The sequence below is a fragment of the Theobroma cacao genome, chromosome 8 (assembly GCF_000208745.1).
Source record: "Theobroma cacao cultivar B97-61/B2 chromosome 8, Criollo_cocoa_genome_V2, whole genome shotgun sequence".
Lineage (NCBI taxonomy): Eukaryota > Viridiplantae > Streptophyta > Magnoliopsida > Malvales > Malvaceae > Theobroma > Theobroma cacao.
In genome coordinates, this window is record NC_030857.1 from 9141894 (window position 1) to 9157616 (window position 15723).

General features: G+C 37.6%; 2 protein-coding genes across 5 annotated transcripts; one reads left to right on the top strand and one right to left on the bottom strand.

Annotated features, from left to right (window-relative positions):
- On the top strand, positions 3397-6235 carry LOC18592765 (protein NRT1/ PTR FAMILY 1.1). The gene is made up of 5 exons (XM_018125955.1): positions 3397-3417; positions 3492-3617; positions 3826-4043; positions 4232-4782; positions 4939-6235. Exons 2-5 carry the CDS (start codon positions 3500-3502, stop codon positions 5861-5863), a joined length of 1812 nt encoding a protein of 603 aa, XP_017981444.1. The 5' UTR covers positions 3397-3417; positions 3492-3499; the 3' UTR covers positions 5864-6235.
- LOC18592764 (methyltransferase-like protein 1) lies at positions 6397-12196 on the bottom strand. 4 transcript variants are annotated; one of them, XM_007019635.2, is made up of 7 exons: positions 11659-12191; positions 8818-11558; positions 8442-8525; positions 8213-8317; positions 7973-8081; positions 7351-7502; positions 6479-6919 (listed from the first exon to the last, which is right to left on the bottom strand). In XM_007019635.2, the coding sequence occupies exons 2-7, from the start codon at positions 11515-11517 to the stop codon at positions 6479-6481; spliced, it is 3591 nt and encodes a 1196-aa protein (XP_007019697.2). In that variant the 5' UTR covers positions 11518-11558; positions 11659-12191. The 4 variants fall into 4 exon arrangements, with proteins under 4 accessions (XP_017981441.1, XP_007019697.2, XP_017981442.1 ...); XM_018125953.1 differs by having other exon boundaries at positions 8818-11586; XM_018125952.1 differs by having other exon boundaries at positions 6397-6919; positions 8818-12191.

Genomic DNA, 15723 nt, shown 5'->3' on the forward strand with positions numbered 1-15723 from the left:
GGCCAGCCCTTGGTATCACTTTTTGATCTCTCTCCTCAAGCATGCTAAATGGAAACAAAGGCATAGGAAAGGTAGAAATCAAGCCAAAGTTGAAAAATCTTACCGTTAGACGCGTAAACGGACGAAAAACGCGATTTCCCCTTTGAATTTTCTAGTTTTCCTTTAGTTTTTCTCTTGTCTTCCTTTCCTCTCTATTTTCTCTCTTGTTCTCTCCTTATGGCTGGCCATCACCTGATGTGGGGTTTAAATGGGTTGACTTTCCTTTAAAAAAATATTAAATCATTAAAAAGTGTCATGTGTCACTTTCCCATTGGTCCGTTTTTAGAATTTCGTCCTTTAAACTTCAATTTTTCACCACTTATAATACCATAGTTATTCATACCAAAAATAAATAAATCCTATAATTTTGACAAGTTTTGGGTGGTGAAAATTACGGTTTTTACCCCGGGACGACAAAATTACTATTTTGCCCCTATGTTTCGAAAATTGCCGAAATTGAAAATTTTCACTTCCTATCATTAAATTGTACTCCAAATAGTTAATCTTGGTCAAAAATTTCACTCCATGATCATATTATTATCTTAGGTGGCAAAATGACGATTTTACCCCTAAACATCAAAATTTTCAAATTTTCCTCAAATGAACCCTCGAACTTCGAACAATCATTTTTAGTCATTCCTGGACTGTAAAATATTAAATTTCATCCTACGATTCCTATTTGAATTAGTTCAAGGTTAAATCAACTCAAGTGTACCGTTAGGTACAATACCGGGTTTTGTCTATTCTTAAGAACTTTTCTAGCGTAATAACATGCTACTCAGTGCATGTATGTCATGACATGTGTTTATAGGGTCGGATTTTACATAGTGTCTATTTATGACATTCCATATTAGTTCTCATAATTCATGACTAACCTTATGAATCTAGGAAACTACCTTTTCTCAAATTCATCATGCTTTGGCCAAAGATTTTATACAAGATAATCAAGAATTGAGAACAAGTGAGATACATCCCCTCATATCACTTGGGGTGATGAATGCTCTCTTGGCGACTTATTCACCTTCGCATGCTTCATAACATACCCAAAAACACCTTCTTTAGGCATTTGGTCACCTCCAAACTCATATGAGTGAAATCAAAGTATGTCATTCTCCATACAAGATGACTTGGTGTCTCAAGTCCAAAGACTAGTTGCATGACTATGACATGAGAACATATTCCATAGACACTTGAGTGAAATACCAAATGGAGTTCTCATAGTGGGTCATGTTTAGTGAACTTGTTCTTTAATAATCACTTACATTTTATCCTCGAGTATCCTATATACTTCAATCTACGAGATCAATTACTTACTTCTCAAGTAAAGAGGCTCAACATGTACTAGTCTTTAAGTATTGTCAATGCCCTATCTTGACAATACAATGACCAAGAACAATTTTAAGAACATGGCTTTGATGCATAATGATCTCATAATTGTAACAACTTTACAATTCTCTTGTAAGGCCTTTATGTTCCATGGGTTTCATCCAATTAGTACTTAATAACTCTTTATTATTGCACTGATATGAAGGAAAACTTCTATCACATATAGTTATGCAATTGAATATGCATTAAATGACAATATATATTTTTTGATCAATCCAATTGGCTCAAAGGCATATACCAACAATCACGGTCGTTGCATTGATGTGAGTCCCAAATCATCGAGATAATGTTCCCGACAAGTAAAGCCAAAAAGTCACACATAGAAGAAAAACTCCCAACGGGGAGTCAAGGAAGATGTCATGGTATTAGAAAAGGGAGCCATGAATCCCACATCAGTTATGTATTAAAGTGGCCTTAAAGAAAGGAGCCATGAATCCTGCATCAACTATGTACTAGAGTAATACTAGGCATATAAGAATTCACATCACCTTTAACCTGTGAGGCACTTTTTATGGGACTAAACTATTAGGCCAAGTAAGTCAAAGCAAATAATACCTCACAAAGGTTGCTGTGAATCGTGTCACTGAGCAATGGCCAACAAAATGAACAATGCAAGAAGAAAAATATGACTCTAAACAAGTCGTTTAGACACATAACTATAGCAGCCAAGTTAAATGACACAACAGACAACCGTTTCATACACAAGACATAGAATTAGGGTTTTTAAGTTTTCATTTAATTTTTACTTTATAGCATCAAATTAATCGTCTTTCGAGCTTAATTTCTATAAAATCATTCTGTCAAGTCATCTCTTCATCGAAACAACATGGATTTGAGCTTATTATATCCAAATTTTTCGTTTTTCAATGATGACATAACTAACCTCCAAGCATTATAAAATTGCTTATTATTTTTGGATCCAAATCAACCATCTAGGATAGAAACTAGGCTCCTATACCTTTTCAGGGATTCATTCTTTGGAGTCCAAATGAATGAATTATAAAATTGGCTAGAGGAGTTGGTTGGTTATTTTAAAAAATAAATTATTGGATTATATTATAAGTCGTTTTTTCTCTCACAAATTAATTTGCCCAACCATTTTTCATTTTGTAGAGCCAAAAACTATCCTATATATTGAGCTTAATTCCCTTCAAATTCAATGTATAAATCCTAGCTCCTCCGTCACTAAGGACATAACAAATAATACATTTAGAAGAAGAAACCAACAAAAAACTAAAGTACTGTTTAATGTGTAGGACGTGTTTCATTGTGATGCCAAAGGACAATTCCAAAAGGAAATGCTATTCCTTTCTGTAAAGGTTACCAAATTAAACTTTGTCTTCACCGATTAATCAGTTTAATTTTATCAGATTTTAGTGTGTGGATATTAATGCACTTTGCAGGCCATGGACACTACACAAAGTCTCTCTTCCAATTATACCTCCGTATGTTGTCCATGTCATGAAAAAGCAACCAATATTCTTAAAAATTATTGCTTCTTCAACAGCAATCGTTAAAAGCAGCCACTGAATAAAAAATAAGGTAAATTTCTTTAATTATAGTATTAATTTTAGTAGTGATTTTATCAAATTGTCAATATAAATATTGGCAATCATCTTGATCCGAAAATTTTCAAACTCGATACTGGTATTCTTTTTACCTGATTTTTGTCTTTCCTGGTGTGTATTGTAGGAAATAGGGTAACAGATTTCTGACAAATATTATGCACCAATCATCCATCGTGCCTTGGTAAAATTATAAAATTATATATAAAAAGAAAGAGTCCCTTTCCAACAAAAATATGAAATAATATATATATATATATATAATAGTGGCTAGTGAAATTAAATGTATGCTTACTATATATCAATTTAGTTTAGTTAATCACTAATTATACTGCGGAAAAAGCCTGAAAGACGGCAGAGCATGCAGCCAGCTTGATTCCGTTCCAAAGAATACAAGACAGAGAAAACAAAGCTCGTCCCCGAGCTGGTCAGTCTATACAAGACGTCGTCTTGTCCACCTGCTCATTTCTTACGGTTGATAACAACTCTTTACATTTGCAGGGGACAAGATGGAGATGGAAAAACCTTCCGATCATCAAATGAAAAGTAGCGAAAACCAGCATGCGCAGCAGCAGAAGCAGATCACAAGCCAAAAGGGTGGTCTTAAGACCATGCCTTTTGTTATATGTAAGCTTGCTTTCTTAGTTAAATTACTTTGAATTATATATATGTCTATATAATTAAATCGTTACAATTAGGAAAAATTAAGAACAAACTATATATAGATATATATACACACTTTTGGCATGCGATTGACTAATTATATAACATTGTCATTAATTACTTAGACCATGCAAATTAGTCAATTTAAGAAAATTTTGTTTGTGCTGTGCAGCAAATGAGACATTTGAGAAAGTAGCAGGCATTGGTCTTCAGGCAAATATGATTTTGTACTTAAAAAATAAGTATCACATGTCTACTGCCACAGGAACCAACGTGTTGTTCTTGTGGTCAGCAATTTCCAATTTCATGCCAATCCTTGGGGCTTTCCTCTCCGATTCTTTCCTGGGCCGCTTTCGTGTCATTGCACTGGGAACAGTCATCAGTCTTCTTGTAAGCAAAACAGTTACTCATTTTCTTAAATTACTTGGTTAGAGTCACAATATTCAATTTATATGCTTAGGAGTATAATGTTTGTGAAATAACTAGCATTGATCACTCCATTCTGCAGATATAATTAATTAATTAGTTACAAATTCAGAGCATATTTAATTAGTAATTACGTACGATTATTCTGGCAGGGAATGAGCTTATTGTGGTTAACTGCAGTCCTTCCACAAGCAAGGCCCCCTGATTGCAGCAGTCAGAACTTAGAAAGTTGTGCGTCCCCAAAAGCAGCACAGCTGGCACTTCTATTCTCATCTTTTGCTCTCATGTCCATTGGAGCCGGTGGCATTAGGCCATGTTCCTTGGCCTTTGGCGCTGACCAGTTTAATAATCCTAGCAACCCCAAAAACGAGAGGGTCTTGCAAAGCTTCTTCAACTGGTATTATGCTTCAGTCGGAATTTCAATCATGATTTCGATCACTGTTATTGTCTATATTCAAGATAAAGCCGGATGGGCTGTGGGCTTTGGAGTTCCAGCAGGGCTCATGTTGTTCTCCACTGTCATGTTCTTATTGGGTTCACCACTTTACATCAAAATGAAAGCAAACAAAAGTTTGTTTACAAGCTTTGCCCAAGTCATAGCGGCGGCTTGGAAGAACAGACACTCGGCTTTGCCACCAATGGACTCTGATGGATGGTACTATCACAAAGGTTCCAAGCTTATTGCACCAACAGAAAAACTAAGGTAATATTATATATATATTCCATTCCATTTGCTTAACGCTTTGCTTCCACTCTGTCTCGTCTCTGAATGCTGAATTTATACTACTTGTACTCTAGAACAACCAATATGCCAGAGAGTTCGATATTGTCAAATTTAATTTTCTGGTGCTCTTGTCAGGTTTCTTAACAAAGCTTGTGTCATTAGAAACCCCGAGAAGGACTTAGACTTAGATGGTTGGGCTATAGATCCATGGAATCTCTGCACGGTCAGAGAAGTGGAAGAGTTGAAAGCATTAATCAAAGTGCTCCCCATTTGGTCTACTGGGATCATGATCGCCACAACCATAAGCCAACACTCATTTCCGGTGCTCCAAGCGACCGTCATGGACAGGCACTTGTTTGCAGCAGGTTTTCAAATTCCTGCGGGTTCCTTTGGTGTGTTTGCAATGATTACTTTGACAATATGGGTAGCAGTCTATGATCGAATCATAGTTCCATTGCTAGCAAAGTTCACTAAACGATCACGAGGGCTTACCTCTAAAGAACGAATGGGCGTTGGGTTAGCAATTTCGTGTATGGCAACAGCAGTGGCAGCAACAGTGGAGAGCAAGCGGAGAGCTGCAGCAATCAGAAAAGGATTGGCCGATAATTATTACATGCCGGTGGACATGTCTGCAATGTGGTTAGTGCCACAATACAGCCTGACTGGATTAGCCGAGGGTTTCAATGCAATTGGGCAAATAGAGTTCTACTACTCTCAGTTCCCTAAAAGCATGGCTAGCATTGGAGTGGCTCTTTTTGCCCTTGGCATGGGAGTGGGAAACTTGGTTGGAAGTCTTTTAGTTGCAATTTTGAATAGTGTGACACAAAAAAAAGGGGAAGTGAGTTGGGTGTCAACCAACCTTAATAAGGGTCACTATGACTACTATTATTGGCTTCTTACAATTCTAAGTGTGATTAATGTCTTGTATTACTTAGTGTGCAGTTGGGCTTATGGATCTTGTGAGAACAAAATGGTGTTGGATGAAGCAGAGGAATTGGGCATAAAGGAGCTGGAAGAAGTAGAAGGCGGCGGCAAGGGAAAGGGATCCCCCATTCTTTGAATGCTATACTTAATACCTACAATTTGTGCTGAAATATTTCCTCCGATCACAAGCATAGGCCGCTCTATTAGTGTATGAATGTAGAAAGGATGAAATCATCTTGTAATATCCGGACTATAATATATACATATAAATGTGCTTTCTCCACATTGTTACCTACATGTGTTCAAGAGCCAGGTTACCCCAGAGTATTATTACATTAATCACGTGTTGCTAACATCTTAAATGTTTCTCTACACCCACCCAGCCCAAACCTATTTCATTAATCGAGGGTCACAATAATAAACCAACAACTCAAAAGCAGATTCGTTTAATAGTAGATTTTTTGTTTTTTTTTTTTATTAAAATTATATGCATATGAATCCTACGAGAGTGTAGTATAGATAACCCTTAACACTACGCTGATTCTAGGCAAATAAACCACATTTTGCACCTTACACTAATTTTAATTCACCTGTCAAAGGATTTAACTTGTGACTGCTGCTGACCATTGTGGCTGCGGTAATGAAATTTACACTTCACTCATTCCCAACTTAAAACCAGAAAGAATGACATTTCCATTCATAGCCAAAAACCTAATCACAACGCAACAGCATCTTGTTTCGCTGGAATTTGTCACATTAAATTCAGTGGTCTATGAGACTCAAAATCCAGGTAATCCCCATTTGCCTGGCCACCATATCCATACATATCAAACATCCTATCATCTGACGACATGTTTATGCCCTCTCGTCCTCTGAAACCCTCCATAGGCGAAGCCCAAGGAGCAGGAGTTGATGGGTTTGAGCTCGAAGCTTCTTGACTCAAACCCATTGCAACTGGGTTCTGCGGTGAATTTCCAGCAGGTCTTCTGTTGGAGGAATTGGGTGTTGTCAGAGAAATAGAAGTTGACTGCTGTTGCTGCATCTGCTGCTGGTTCTTGATGGGTGACTTGGGACGCAGGGCCTCTATTTCTGGGGTTGTCTTGATTAGATGAGGTGCATCTGGGGGTGGATTTCGTCCTCCTCCACCTTGCCAAACCTTTCCATCCTTGTCTGCAAAGTTTCTGATATATGCCTGGAAAGCACCAAAATTCCTAGTTAAGACCTTTAATAGAACAAGTAAAAGGGAACTCAGCAGGCTTATATTAGAAAACCAACCAATAGCAGAAGGACAGCAGAGTCAAATAGAAATCAAATCTAATTTGAATGAGAGAGCTATTATTCATTAAAAACACATTATACAAAATGTCAGCTGCAGGATCTTTATTCTTCAGTGTTTGTATAGCTGTTTGACTTTCACAGTGTGTAAATGCCAAGGAAAACATTATTTTCCTCGGTATATAACAGCAAAAGAACTTTTGCACTTTATTCTACTGGCACGAATGCTTCATTTCTTATATACCAAATCTACTATTTGAAATGTTCAACCAATTTCAGTAAAACACATCAACAAGAGGAAAATAATTCAACGATCATTGTCAATTCTGTTTCCAAAAGATAATGTACCTCTGTGTTAAAATTTGATGAGGACAGTCCTTTACCGACAGTCAGCCAACCAGATCGAATATTATGGTCTTCACCAAAGAGCTCAAGCCTTCTGCGGCCAAGAGCAAAATGCTCAATTATTCGATACATATCTTCTGGCTTTTGAGTTGAACCTACAGTCCAGTTGGCATGAAAATTTCAAACAATTTCTCATTCACACAATCTACATTGCAAATTCATGGAAGAGAGCACACAATGAGACATGAAGTGTTTCCGGTTACAGCAAAATGGTGAGATAAATGCCCCTAATAGACTAATACCCAATCCTTCCCCAGTTGTGATTTGAGTGCTGGCGTTATTTTTGTCACTGCACTTTGAATTTCGGCTATGAAAGGAGCAAAATGAAAAGAAAAGAAGCACAAAACGTAAATCTCAAGCTAATGCATCAGACTTAACTTATTCACAGAACTGCGAGGAAAGGAGTAAAATGAAAACAGCAGAGAGAGGGGATTGGAACTAATGGTGGTACCATCATTCAATTTTCATTTCCCAAATCATGATATACAAAGAAATAGCATGTAAATATCAAATGGTCTGATGAAATCCAAGGTCATTAAAGTCAAAAATATATACAGGTACTAACCATAAGAAGGTTCCTCAGCAATAATTACATCAGTGTCAATGTTGGCATGAATTATATGACCATCAGTACTGCGACGAACAGTTCCTTTTATACCCATCAGGCAGTGTTCCTTCAATGCAAAGGCAAAGTGAGAACAGTCTAGGAAACAATGCATGAATTTGCAGAATGCCAAAGATCATTCCATAGGTAAGACAAAATAGCAAGGCTCCAAAATGTAGAAAAAATATATATATTATAAACCTTTGAGTGCTGAAATATAGTATGAGAATCATGTCGTAAGCCTGGAGTTGCATTTATTTTGTTGGTCTTCACCCAGCAAATATCCTCACACCTCCGAAAACCCCACTGCAGCACATAGAAGAGGCAACCAAAATATAGACTGAATAAAGGCTATTAGAACTATAAATTTATTAGTTCTGAAGAAGAAGACAAAGCCAAGTCATAATCTAACTAAATTTTAATCCAGTACCTTCTTTAGGCACTGACGGCCCTGCTCAAGGCCCACACCATCACCCACCCAAAGGAAGATAAACGAAGGTGTGTCAGCTATTGCCTATAAACATGAGGTAAATTCCCAGTCAATAAAAGGCTGCTAGGCTAAAAAGAATATATGAATAGAAAATATTAGCTCCGATATCCACCAACTACATAAAAAGAGCCTTCATGACTCTAGATGTTAATATCAAAGGTACAGCGACACGCCAGATGTTAGCATATAACACCCAGAAATTCAAACAGAGACTACTCATTTTTCTACTAAATTGCAACCAGGAAGGCAAAACTAACAGAATGCTACCTTTACTAGTAGAGGCAACAAAAAAGAAAGTGATGCAGAAATTGATTACCTCAATCTTAAGATTCATGATCTCTTCGAATGTCCAATACTCAATATGGTCGGCAACTCCAGGAGCCCGGTGAACATATTCCTCCCAAGGGGGATCTATAAGAATAACATCAAACTTGGTTCCAAAGAAATCTGGAGACAGCTCCAACTCACGCAGGTCACACTTCATATACATGGGAGGAGAAGCAGATTTAGCTACAATCTCATCCTTTTTCTGTATAAGCTCCCTAAGCCTTGGATAGTCCTCTACAACATTAGTAAGCTCCAGCTCCCTGATAAAATTCTGTGGTCGCATACCAGTATCAACAAAATTTTGAGAATAATCATTCTGCTCTCCTCTGGAAGGAGCCTTACCAGGAGGACCACCGGCTCTAGGAGGAACCCAACCCCCAGATGTTCTTTCAGGTGGTGTTCCTCGTCCCATGGGCCCCGCCACATTAAAGCCGGACAAAGATACATTTGAAGGTCCTCTTGCAGGTCCTGATTGATTAAAGTACATACCAGGGTTTGGCGAAGCCCCTATGTTAGGAGGAAACCTTGGGCCAGAAGGTCCAGGAGGAACAGGAGAGAGACCAGGTGGAACACCTAGCATATTCATATCAACTGCTCGAGGGCCAGACCAGACCACAGGTGGGGAAAACGGTGGAATGAAGACACTTGGAGAAATTGGAGGACCAGGAGCAGGTGACATACTAGGGTTAATTGGTTGCATAGGTCCAGGCGGTGGCATCCCAAGATGAGCAAAAGGTGATCCCATCATAGGCAATTGGAGACCAACCTGTTGATTGTCCCTCCCAGTAGGTCTTCCCCTTCCTCCTCTTCCTATCCTACTTCCTTTCACACCTTGCGAAGGAGCTCGGCCAAAAGTTCCTGGATCCTGGTTTCCATAAGGTGGATGAGACCCAGCACTAGAACTTTGGCCACCAATGCCACGGCCAGATACAGTAAGTTTCTGGCCTCTCCCTTTTCCTCCACTGTAATCAAGTTCATCATTCCATAAATTTGGATCTTGCATTGAGTTATTGTCCTCTGTATATTTGTCCCTTGAATCTTCATCCAAGGGTCCAGAACCATATATATCAGTTCTCCTTCCCCTATTGTCTCGCATATATGCCCATTCTTCCTCATTCAGAGCTGGTTTCATTTCAGATTGCTGACCAACTTCGGTTCTCCGGGGAAAGTTGGATGCAGACTCTGCTCTTCCATAATCAAGAGGCTTGGTTTGGATCTCTATCACATCATAATTATCATTTGAAATTCCAAAATTTGATGATGTCTTCACAGCTTCACCTCGATTTACATCTTTTCTATTGCCTGACCGACCATGAGGCCTCTCATTTTCATTCCTCTCGCGGCCATGCCTCGGCAAATCCCATTCTCTACCACGATCATAAGCAATGTCCCCATCTTTGGAATCTTTATCATTATTACTCGATTGCCTCCTTTTCCAGTTCTCCTTTGATCCTTCCCGATCCCTTGTCCTGTCACTCCAGCTATCATCCCTACTTTTGGATCTGTCATCCCTTTCTAGTTCTCTCTGTTTGCGCTCCAGGCTTCTTTCATAATCCATCTCAGAAAGCTCTGATTCTTGATAACGCCTACTACTCCTCTCAGGGGTTCTAGACCTGTTTGTTTGCCCAACTTCTCTTGAACTTCTGTCCCTCATCCATGTTATTCCATCTTCATCCATATTTGAAGTCCTTTCTCGGCTTTCAGCAACATCTCGACCAGAGGGAGTTCTCTGTTGTCTGTGCTTCTCAGTTTTCTCCCTACCTGATCTGTCTTCACGATTCAATGGACTAGCCCTATTATCTTCTTCTAGGGCTTCTGATCGACCTTTGCTCTTACTGTTGTCAGCATCAAGTCTTCTCTCTTCCCTACTGTTGGATTTGACACACTTGTCATTGTTTGAATCTGCTCCAGAGCTTTTACCCTCACTAGGTTCATTTCTTGCTGAAGCAGTTTTCTCTCTAGCACTTTCATACTTGAGATCAGAAGCTTTTCCACTTCTAAGATCAGGCCGTTCATAAGTGTTTTCTTCAGCTTTCCTGGAAGCATCTGATTCATCCCATCTTCTTCTCGAATTTCTTGATAGTTCGGAAGAGCCATGACCCTTATCACGGCTGCTTTCCCTCCTTTCTGAATACCTGGAGTCTCTATCCAGCAACTTTTCAAGCTCTCCATCATGGGACCTTTCTTCTTTGCTTTTACTTCCCCGAGAGCTGTCTTGCTCCGACAGCTTTAAGGCAACCTTCTTTCTCTCAGTCTCATCAGCCCAAGCATGTCCTTTACTGGCGGACTTATCAGCACCATCTTGTCTGCTTTCAAATTCTCCATCCTGGTACCAACTACTCAATTTTTCCAAGGAACTTTCCTCCTGTTTTCTCTTGATCTGCTTGGAACGCGACTGTTTTCTGGTGTCATAATCATCTTCGTCGCTATCAGCTCTGGTAGAAGCACCTGACCTTTTGCGGCCCTCACTTCTATCCCCAGAACTCCTCCTCCTTCCACTGCTGCTTTCAATTCCCTCACCTTCTTCGACATTGCTAGGCTTTCTAGACTTGGTAGACTTATGCTTCTTCTTATTATCAGTAGCCTCCCATTCCTCATCATCCCCGACTGCCCTATCACTTTTCAAGTCTGAACTATCCTCTCTATCTCGTCTTGCATAACCCCGACTGCTACGCTCAGGAGAATCCATCCGAATAGAGATTTATTTTATTGTATCCCTCTATACGTACTCTGGACGTGCGAATTCCGTCCCAAGATTCTAAATTAGGAAAATTAAAGCAAGCAAACAAAAAAACAAAAAGGATTCGAAAGAAAGGGTCAGCGAAATTACCTCGCACTGCAACGAGACCAGACCCATACACTGAAACTTTAGGGGATGCAAAGGAAGCAAGGGTTGTCAACGTTTTTTTTTCAGTCATACGAGTGGGGTTCCTTCTTACATTTGTTTGAACATTAAACCTAATTAGCAGCCGAAAGCCTCAAATCCTTCACCATAAAGCTACAATGCCACCATCACCGCAGAAAGCAAAAAAAAATTAATACCAGCACCAAACCACAATAGCAACAACCACATGCAGAGACGAAAATCCCAAAAAAGAGAGCTAGTAAAGTGGTTCTTTGGTTTGAGGGTTCTAGGGATCTGGTTTGGTTTTTGGTTTCTAGACCAAAACGGTTTTGGGATTTGATGTTCTTTTCAGGATAATAGGAATAGATTTCAGGGTTTTTGGACTTTGATTTGGGGAAGAGATCGAGACGGGAATGGTCTCTTTGGCGGGGGCTTGAGGCCTCAAGGCGGAGGAGTCGGTGGCCCGCTAGAGTTTTGTTTTTTGGAGAGAAAGGGTGAAACTAAGAGCGGCTGGAAGAGAGTGAGAAACGAGTGGGGTTGCGTTGTTCTCAAAACGGCGTAGTATAAGCAGTAGGAAGAAGAAAGCAAAGTACTGTTGAACGGCGGCGTTTTGCTTAGGAAGGCCGGAGCTTCGTGCGGGCCTTGGAGAGGGTGAGCCAAGCCTGTGTCTTCGGATCGGCTTGGAAAACAGAATATTGGGCTGCTTGAAACAGGCCCGCGTCATTTGCTTTGCTCTTGCATGTGGGCATGCTCATGCCCTCCTCAATTAGTCCACTCTCTTCACTCGAGCAGGCTGACTCCAGGTGCCCAAAGTTCTTGGACTTTGAGCCAAGCTAAGCCTAAGTTAGGTAAGAAGGCTTATGACCCACAATACCATGTATTAGGGCTTTTGAATTGGGTTGAATGTTTGATTGTTTTAATTATGAGCAAATTGTGAAAAATAGTCACTCTTATAAGCTCATTTAAAAAATAACTTTTAATATAAAGTTAAATATTTTTATCAACTTTTAAGATTGACTTAACAAAAATACCTTTTAAATAATTTTAGATAAATTAAATGCTACCAATTTCTCACTCCCACCATCTAAACAAATTAAATGTTATATATCTCTCTCGTCATCTAGCTCTCCTTCACCATCCAATTCTTTCTAATTTTACTATCATTGCCACCTCTCTCTGTCTATCTCTTGTCATCTCACCATATCTATGTCGATATATTAAAGAGCAAAAATGACATCAAATTTAAATAATTTTAAAAAACCCTGAATTTACTAATTTAATTAATTGCTTAATTACTAATACATTGGTCTTTTTTATTAGTTAAAGTATCCTATTAATTCTCACAAACCTTAAGTAATTTACATAAATAAAATATTATATAATATTACTAATTTAATTAATTTTTTAATTACTTAATTATAACACATTACATTATTTAATTAACTTCATTATATATTTAACTCTTTAACACCTTAAATTAAATAATATTACTAATTAAAACGTTATTTTATTTTATTAGTTAAATTCTTTTATTAATTTAATAAAAACTTAATGATGGAAGTACAAGAATACAGTGTCATTGGTTATTTGATTGCAGTTGCATGGCAATTAATTTAGCATCAATTGAGTGGATAACCACAAATTTATTTCAAAGTAAAAGGCTAGTAGAAAACAAAGCATTAATTATGTTTTCCATTTTTATTCTCTATAATATTACTAATCATGAAAAGATTGAAAATCTCAGTAATCTAACTGTCAATAGAAAATTTCTCTAACATATAATTTTAGGTATCAATTATCAAAGATAAAAAACTTGACTTTCATGTTTTTTATTAATGTGATAAACCAATTTGCACTTCACTTTCATGAGCATAGCAAGTATTGCAAGAGTCTTTCGAGCTTCTAGTCATCCACACATCTACAAACTATGAGAAAATAAAAGGAAATTTGTGACATAAATATATAATGAAAGGCCCAATTTTTAAGCAACGGTGATATATCCTACTTTCTTGTCCTCAAACTTCTAATGATTGTGATGCTTTTAATAAAATACCAATCATAAGATTTTGTTGGAACTATAAGCAATATAATATAAAACAGATGAAACAAAACATATCAATTCATGTGTATACGAGCAATCTAGCATTATATTTCTAATTAGACAGAAACACCTATAAATATTAAGGCCTAACTAAATACATAAACTCTCAACTTACCAAACAACTTCATGGTAAGTGACATCTTATAAGCCTTGGGAAAGTTGTACGTGTAACACCTCTTACCCTCATAAAGAAGTCAATACGACCTTATCGATAGGACGAGGGTCAATTGAAGCTAAGTTAAGAGCGAAATAGTGGTGACGAGTGGAAGGATTATTTTATAATAAAATATTTCATACACAAGAAAATAATAATTAAATAATAATATTTTATCGAGGATGAATTATCCAGTTAGTAGGTGATTTGGAGGTGAACCGGGGCAAAGTGGGACACTTTGAGACCCGAGGAGACAAGTGGAGAATTTTAAAATAAAATAATATTAAAATAATTCGATGTCGAAACGAGTCGCATCTTGTGAGAAATAGGTTAAGTCTAAGTGAGGGAGACCAATAATAGAATTTTTGGATAACATGAATAAAATAATATTTTATTCATTTATATTATATTATAATATTTAGGTAGCGAAATTATTGGTCGCGTGAAAAATTGGATGAAAAGAAAATAATTAGTCATGAAAAATGAGGTTATGTTGAAGATTAGCATATGCATGTGACAATACTATTACATGCAAAAGATGACATATAAAGGTGTAATCTTAGTGGGAAACATATGGGACCCCTATTAGGATGAGCCCTGCAGTCAATTGGGATTGGTTAAGGCTTGATTCCAATCATGCAACAGTATCATCCATGTTGAATGATTAAAGGTTTTCCTTCATCAATAAGACATTAATTATAATGAGTTATAAGTCTAATTGGATGAAGTCCATGAGATTAAAATGCCTTGCAAGGAAACTATAATGGGTTGCAGTTATGAGATTTCTATGCATTAAAGCATAATCTCAAAATGCTCCTGGTCAATGTATCATTGAGACTGGACATCAATGATGCTTAGAGACTGGTATATTTTATGTTCCTTACTTTGAAAGTAAGCAATCGATCTCATAGATTGAAGTATAAAGATACTTGGAACTAGAATATAGGTGCTTGCTTGGGAGAGCAAGTTCACTGAACATGGCCCGCCATGAGAAGTGCATTTGGTAATACACTGTAGTGTCTGTGCAACACTTCTCATGTGTCAGTCGTGTAAATACTCCTTAAACTTGAGACACTAGGTTGTCTTATATGTGGAGTGCTATACTTTGATTTCATCCCTACGGGTGCCTAACCAAGGATGCTAAAACAGGTTGCTTTTGGGTATAGTATGAAGCATGTGAAGGCAAATGAGTGGTCAAGATAGGAATCATCACCTCAAGTATTTTAGAGGACATATCCTATCAGTTCTTGGTTAACATTAGCTTATTGAAGTCCTTGGCCAAGCAACATGGAAATTATGAAAAAGGTTTCATAACTCTTTATAAAGCTAATGCTCTAATTGCAGGAACAAATATGGAGGTAAAAAAGAGTAGACACTGTACCAAGCTATTATCATCTCCAGGATATATGATGAGGGAATGAATTACACTGATAGACTGTACACTGAAAGGTTGTCAAAGAACCCTTTGACTATCCCAACAATTGGGTGGTCATGATGCATTGCTAGATGCCAATCTTGGTCTATGGAATTGATTACAGATTAATTCATTGAAATTTATATTAATCAATTAAGTCATTAATCAATTCCATTGCCAACATGTTGGAAACCTAATGGGTCACACACAATGATTGCATTTGAATTAAATTGGGAGAGTGATGATTTAAGTTAGACTTAAATCACATGTTAGGTAATTAACTTCTATAAACTTAATTAAAAGAGTTTAATTAAGTTTTAGGCATAATTATAAATAGTTATAATTATAAGGCCTTGATTGCAAACTATAAAGGAAATTAAT